This window comes from Canis lupus, chromosome 6, assembly GCF_011100685.1.
Source record: "Canis lupus familiaris isolate Mischka breed German Shepherd chromosome 6, alternate assembly UU_Cfam_GSD_1.0, whole genome shotgun sequence".
Taxonomy (NCBI): Eukaryota; Metazoa; Chordata; class Mammalia; order Carnivora; family Canidae; genus Canis; species Canis lupus.
In genome coordinates this window covers 15,799,172-15,806,194 of record NC_049227.1, presented here as the reverse complement: position 1 = coordinate 15,806,194, position 7,023 = coordinate 15,799,172, and the positions used below count along the sequence as shown (strand labels likewise).

Here is a 7,023-nt window from a genome sequence, read left to right as displayed (position 1 = left end):
CCCCGCCCCCTCCGCTCCTTCCTCTTCCTCCTCCCTTTCCTTCCTCCTCTCCCCCGCAGCCTGGAGCCCGAGAGGAGATGAGAAGCCCTTGTAGTTTTAAATTCAATGTGACAGTTTCGGAAAGAGCGGATGATGAATCTCCTATTATTGGATCAGTCTATTTGCCGCTCAATGTCTCTCTGTAATTGGAGCAACATCACTTTAAAGGTTCAGAGAGTACAGCATTTCTGGTGAAAAATCCCCACAACACGCCGGTGAATGTTTTAAAGGGAAATCTATTAGTGATTTGCAGAGGGGCGGGGAGCCCGCGGCGGGGGAGGCGCGGGCTCCGGCCAGCGGGGACCGGAGTGGGGGGCTCGCCGGGGACCCCTGCCTGGACCGCTCCCCGAGCCCGCGCCCGCCCAGCGCCCGGCCGCGCCCCTCCCTCTCTGCCGCCCCCCCCCTTGTTGTGACAGTTCCTGATACTGTTTATTGAGGTGCATGTCAGGTATAATTAGCAATCGATATGGAAAACGTTTCCTTGCACCCAGCACGCCTCTGACGTCAGAGCCGATTAGCGCTTCTTATTGGTCCCAAATTCCCCGGGCCGCGGCTAATTATCGGGAGCTTGATGTTGATAAAGTAAAGCGCCGGAGTGCGGGCGAAGCATGTGTAGGGCTCCGGGTCCCTGTCTCCGCCGCCGCCGCCGTCCGCGCCTCCCGCCGCTGGCCCGCCCCGGCCCCGGCCCGCGCCCCCGCGCCCCGCCGCCGGCCCCGCCGGCCCCCCGCGCGAGATGATGGACGGCCGCCTCCTGGAGCACCCGCATGCCCAGTTCGGGGGCTCGCTGGGCGGCGTGGTGGGCTTCCCCTACCCGCTGGGCCACCACCACGTGTACGAGCTGGCCGGCCACCAGCTGCAGTCGGCCGCCGCCGCCGCCGCCGCCGCCTCGGTGCCCTTCTCCATCGACGGCCTGCTCAGCGGCTCGTGCGCCGCCGCCGCCGCCTCGGTGGTCAACCCCACGCCGCTGCTGCCGGCCGCCTGCGGGGTGGGAGGCGACAGCCAGCCCTTCAAGCTGTCAGGTAGGCGAGGCGGGCGCGGAGGGGTGGGCAGTAGGGCACCCTCGTCGGGCGCACGAGCTGGGGCGCGGGCGGCTGCAGGACGGGCACCGGCTGCCCAGGCTCAGGGCAGGCTCGGGCTGCCACCCCGGCGCAGGGCGCCCAGACCCCGGCGGCCCGCAGGTACGGAGGGGGTGGATGCGGCTGGGGCCCTGGGCCCTGGCTGAGCCCTGCGGCGTCCTCTGCGTGCCCGCAGACTCGGGGGACCCCGACAAGGAGAGCCCGGGCTGTAAGCGGCGGCGCACCCGCACCAACTTCACCGGCTGGCAGCTGGAGGAGCTGGAGAAGGCGTTCAACGAGAGCCACTATCCCGACGTGTTCATGCGCGAGGCGCTGGCGCTGCGCCTGGATCTGGTCGAGTCCCGAGTGCAGGTAAAGACCCGCCGCAGTTCCTCCCGGGAGCCAGCATCCCGCAGCTAGGCCTGCCCGGCGCCGGCCCCGCCTTTGTTCTAGGTGGGGGACCGCGGCCCCGCGGCCGAGCCCGCCTCGCGCTCGCCGGCCCGGAGGTGGTGCTGGGGTTCTGGGGCTCAGCACCTCACGGGGAGCGGGCCCCAGGCGGTTTGGGAGGGGGCCGACCACAGCCGCGAAGTAGCCAGAACAGCAGCTGCGTCTGAACCGGGGAGCTGCGTGGTGGGGGTCGGGCGACGTCGCGACACGAGGTCTCAGAGGGCTGGGCGGGAACAGCGGCCCAGGGGTGGGATGGGGGGCGCCAGCCGGGCTGGGATCTTGGAGAGACCTGGAGCAGTCAGACCCGGCGCCTCCTGACCCTTGCGGAGAATCTTGGTGCACCGGGCCGGAGCAAACGCGTTTGTTTGTTTACCTCTTGCCTCTAAAATATTCAGATGGAGACCTGTATTTATTCTTGGCTTTGCACAAGGAGGCTAGCTGAGGAAGAGGAGGCCGAAACTTAACAGTTAACAAATTGGGGGCAAAGGTTTTTGAATCTTTGATATACTCTCCGTTATATCTCCCCAATCCCCACCCGCCCCCCCCACACACACACACCGGACTTTGATTTCATTCAGAGACTGCTGGCGTTATTCTTTTTAAAAATACAGCATCAATTTGGTGGATTAAAAATTCAAGATGAAGTGTGCACACTCAGATGTTTCTCTGAAGTACAGAAATCTTTTTTTCTGGCGTCGGGATGGTGGAGAGTGGGGTATGCGGCTGCAGCGGTGGGTGTAGGGCTTTGAGGCAGAGGTCGGCTCGACGCCTGTTTAGCATCAACAGCTTTGTCTAAAAAGGTGTTCTCCACCTGTGCTTGCACTGCCCCTCATGACCTCTTCTGTTTGCAAATCATTTCATCCAATTCTTATACATGTCTTAAGTGAAAACCTCTTCGTTTCTCCCCTGTACGATAATGAGCATTTCTTGGTGACAAGTGAGCGTGGAATTTACACCAAAAAACAAAAACCCAGAAGTATTTGAAAGAAGGAAGGGAGGAAGGAAGGAAGGAAGGAAGGAAGGAAGGGAGGGAGTGAGTTACAGCCTTGGAGAGGTTGGCACCAGCAAGGCTCCCTGTGACCAGGCCGGGCCTGCTATTGTGCGGGGGTCTCTCCGCGGCCACAACAAAGAATTGGAATTATCGCGATCTCTTGGGGAGGGTGGTGTGCCTAAGGCCCATCAGGGACTTGACTGTGTGTGTGTGTGTGTGTGTGTGTGTGCTGTGTGGGAGCTAGTGTCTAGGGCCGCTGCTCCCCAGGACAAGGCCGGCAGGGAGGATAGAAGAGGCTACCTGGGCCCAGGCCTCTTCTGCTGGCCTAGCAGCTGGCCTCTTGCTCCCCTGTTTGTCTCCCCCACTGGCCTAAGCCAGGCACAACTGGTTTCAGGGGGTGTGTTGGTGCCTTGGCCTGGAGCCCCTAGAAAGAAGGCCGTGTGCGAGTGCGTTGGGGGGCAGGCCGCTGGAAAACCTCCCCCTAAGTTTGGCTTCCCAGGACCTTCTAGAAGAAGAAGCACCCAGATTTCCCTTCACGGGAAACCCCAAAATCTGGCCTTTGACTCAGTCTCCAGGGGGCCGAAGACAGGTGTGGAGGGCAGCTGAGCCCAGCCACTGGTGGTCCTCAGGCCAGACGGTCAGCACCAGGCCAGGCAGGCCGCTTAGAACAGGAGCTGTGAGAAGCCAAGAGGGGCAAGGAGGGGCCCTGCTCCCTGCCTGCCTCCCGACCAGGAACCAGACGCCCTCAGGGGCCAGACCCGGCGGAGCCCAAGGAAGGGGCAGCTCCCAGTTTCCCGAGGTGAGAAGCCAGAGTGGGAAGCCGGCCGAGAGGCCCCATCTACCTCCTTCTGGGTGGAAAAGATGCTCTTTGGAACCTTCAGCTTGAGTGCCGAAAGCCAGCTCAGGGCCGGCCGGCTGCGTGCCTTGGCTCCCAACCCCTGGCCGGAGCCGGGGGGCAAGCAAGGCCCGTCTGGGGGGAGCGGGGAGGCCCGAAGCCCCAGCGGCAAGCCTGCTGCCTGATTGTACCTTCCTTTCCCCTATCCGGCTGCTCTAGGTCTGGTTCCAAAACCGCCGGGCCAAGTGGAGGAAGAAGGAGAACACGAAGAAGGGGCCGGGGCGGCCGGCTCACAACTCACACCCGACCACGTGCAGTGGCGAACCAATGGACCCAGAGGAGATCGCGCGCAAGGAACTAGAGAAGATGGAGAAGAAGAAGCGCAAGCACGAGAAGAAGCTGCTGAAGAGCCAGAGCCGCCACCTGCACTCGCCTGGAGGCTTGTCCCTGCACAGCGCGCCCAGCTCGGACAGCGACAGCGGCGGCGGCGGCCTGTCCCCGGAGCCGCCCGAGCCGCCGCCGCCCGCCGCCGCGGCCAAGGGCCCCAGCGCGCTCGCCGCCGGCGCCTCCGGCTCCGCGCCCGCACCCGCACCTCCGGGCGAGCCGCCCGCGCCGGGCACCTGCGACCCCGCCTTCTACCCGAGCCAAAGAAGCGGCGCCGGCCCGCAGCTGCGGCTGGGCCGCCCCGCGGACAAGGACGCGGCCCCGTGCGCGTCCGGGGCGGCGGCGGAACGCGGCGCCGCCGGCCTGCCGAAGGCCAGCCCGTTCAGCGTGGAGAGCCTGCTCTCCGACTCGCCGCCGCGCCGGAAAGCCGCCCCCGCCCCCGCCGCCGCCGCCGCCGCCGCCGCCGCCGCCGCCGCCGCGGGGCTGGACTTTGCGCCCGGGCTGCCGTGCGCGCCGCGGACCCTCATTGGCAAGGGCCACTTCCTGCTGTACCCCATCACGCAGCCGCTGGGCTTCCTCGTGCCGCAGGCCGCGCTCAAGGGCGCAGCGGGGCCCGAGCCCGCGCCCAAGGACGCGCCGCCCGCGCCCGCCGCGCCGCCCGCGCCGCCAGCTCAGGCCAGCTTCGGGGCCTTCCCGGGGCCCGGCGGCGCTCCGGACTCGGCCTTCGCGCGCCGCAGCCCCGACGCCGTCGCCTCCCCGGGGGCCCCGACCCCGGCGCCCTTCCGGGACGCGGCTGCGGCTGCGGCTGCGGCCGAGGGCGGCGGCGGCGGCGGCGGCGGGGATGGAGCGGATTCGTCCCCCCTCGCGCCCCCCCTCGCGCCGTCGCCCGGGCCAGGCCCTCGAGCTGCCAGCCCCGCCGGGGAGCCCGCCTTGTGCGGGGCCGCAGAGCCCGGCGCCGAGCCCCGACCCAGCGCGCCGGAGGGCGAGGAGGTGGACATGGACTGAGGGGCATCGGAGCCAGCAGAGGCGCTCCACCGGCCGTGCCCGCTCACTCAGGCTCGACTCACACAACGAAATCAGGTGATCGGCTTAGAAACACTGCTTTTTCCTCTTTCTTCTGTTTTCTTCCTTTTATTATTATTATTATTATTATTTTTTTTAACGAAAACCGCTGTTATCAATTCGGACCTAGGCAACAACCGCAGGACTTGGGGTGAGACCCTCCTCCTCTACGGGAGCAAAAAAAAAAAAAAAAAGAAAAAAAAAAAGAAAAAGAAAAAAGAAAAAAACAAGAAAAAAAAACCATATCCCCCACAAAAACCCACAACAAGAATCCTCAGCCTTGTAAAATGCAAAAATGTCTAAGAATATTTATATATGTACCATTTTTGATAAATAAAGCTGGTCAAACGCAAGCTCTCAGGTCCATCTTTTTCAAATTTCCGAGCGCCCAGAGTGGCCCCTCCTCCCCTCGGTTTTCCACTCCTCTCCCCGCGGGCGGGGCAGGGACGAGGCTCCTCACCTCCCCCGAGGTCCGCGCTTAATGCCTCCTTTTGTGTGCGTGTGTGTTTGTGTTTTCTGATTGAACAAATTTATGCATCCGCAGCTCCCCCTCGCTTGCCCTCCCTCGCGCTCCCCCGCCCACCCGGCGCCACACACACGCGCGCCCCCGCGCGCACCCCCGCGCGCTGGCACACGCCGGGGCGCGAGGCGCGGGGTGACGGAGCCGGGGGCTGCCAGGGCCGGGCCGCTGGGCTCCTGCAGAGTTTTGATATGAAAGTAATTATTTTCCGGTGGCTGCTGCGGGGACTGGGTTTCTTGCCCAAAGGGTTATTATACATTACCGATTTCTAGTGATATGAAATCACATAAACTTCCTACAATAATAGAATTAGCATGAAAGGCTGGGGTGTCAAATTGAAATTGGAGAATAATAGCGCCGGCAGCTGGGGGAGTGCGTGCGCATATTGGAGCGGAGACGCGGAATCGTGGGGCGGAATTTTCATGAGCTGCACTCTTTGTCAGCGCTCTTGTAGCCGGCTATATTAAGATAGATGCCCAATGATATCCCTCATTGTTCTGTCGCTTATATTGATGTTGCTGCGTTATCAGCCTATTGATCATGTGTCGTCTGTAATAGGACAGGCGCCGCCAACGCGCCTCTTTACAAAAGCAGTGCACATTTGTTCTAATAGGGTCCGGGTCCCCGGGGGACCCTTCGGGGGCTTCAGGACATCTGCAGCGAAGAAATATTAGCAAACTTGGCTGGAGCCTGCAGCCAGCCCCTGGCCCCCTCCCCTGCCCACAGCCGCCCCACCCCGAAGTGAACCACCACCAATCCTCCACCTCCCCCCTCCCCAAAATCCCAACCCACCCTCCTCATTTTCCTGGGCCTGAGTCCTCAGTGCCGCAAAACCCACCAATTCCCCAAGAAATTGGGATCCCAATTATTAAAACCATTAATTCCAGCGAGGCTGAGCGCAGTGGAATTATGTTTACAGCCTCGTTAAATATCCCTGATCCCTCCTGGTCATCAGGCCTTTATTTGCAAATAAATTGAAAATAATCAGAAGGACAGCTTTCCTCCTCGCGCGGGCGCAAATGAATTTCGGAGCCCGAGTCCCTTTAATAATATTTACATAATTTTCGCTCAGTGACTCTGATATTTGCTCTCTAGGAGACCGAGCTTATAGGAAAAATAATTAGATCAAAAGAAAAGTGAGAGGGGGGAAGGAGGAGAGGGAGAGGGGCGGGATCCGCAGGAAGGAGACAGCGGCGCTGGCGGCCCAACTCGGGGACAGGTCGCCCCAGTGGAAGCCGGGAGTCGGCAGGGAGGTGGCGCAGGACTTCGAAGCAGGTCGCCAGGGCTGCGCCACGGCCCGCGGGCCCCTCCCGGCCCCGGCTGCCGGGGTCCTGCGCCCGCTCTGCTCGGAGCCCGGCGGGTGCTCGGTCGGCCCAGTGCGGCCCCCCGACCCTTTGTCTCCAGCCAGTCCGGCCTGGCCGCGGCCCCGCAGTCAGCCCTCCCCTCTTCTCCACTCCCACCCCCATTAAACTGTATTTAAAGTGTCATTTAAATTATGAAATTGTAGCAGAAAATTGTGCGTAAAATGCCGGTTATTTTATCTAAGGTGAACAATTTGTCTGGCAGCGATAAATCGCCTCCTTCCTTCAATTTGCAGCTGTTCATTTCGGTGGCGGCTCCACCAAGTAGGGGGGAAGGCCTCATGTTTAATGGATTTGCAGTTTGAATGCTGGAGTATCGCTGGCTGCAC

At 62.3% G+C, this 7,023-nt stretch overlaps 1 protein-coding gene across 1 annotated transcript; it reads left to right on the top strand.

The window, feature by feature from the left end:
• The first annotated feature begins 772 nt into the window (after positions 1-772).
• UNCX (UNC homeobox) lies at positions 773-5,007 on the top strand. Its single transcript, XM_038538862.1, has 3 exons — positions 773-1,058; positions 1,291-1,466; positions 3,587-5,007. The coding sequence occupies exons 1-3, from the start codon at positions 773-775 to the stop codon at positions 4,754-4,756; spliced, it is 1,632 nt and encodes a 543-aa protein (XP_038394790.1). The 3' UTR covers positions 4,757-5,007.
• Positions 5,008-7,023: the final 2,016 nt, after the last annotated feature.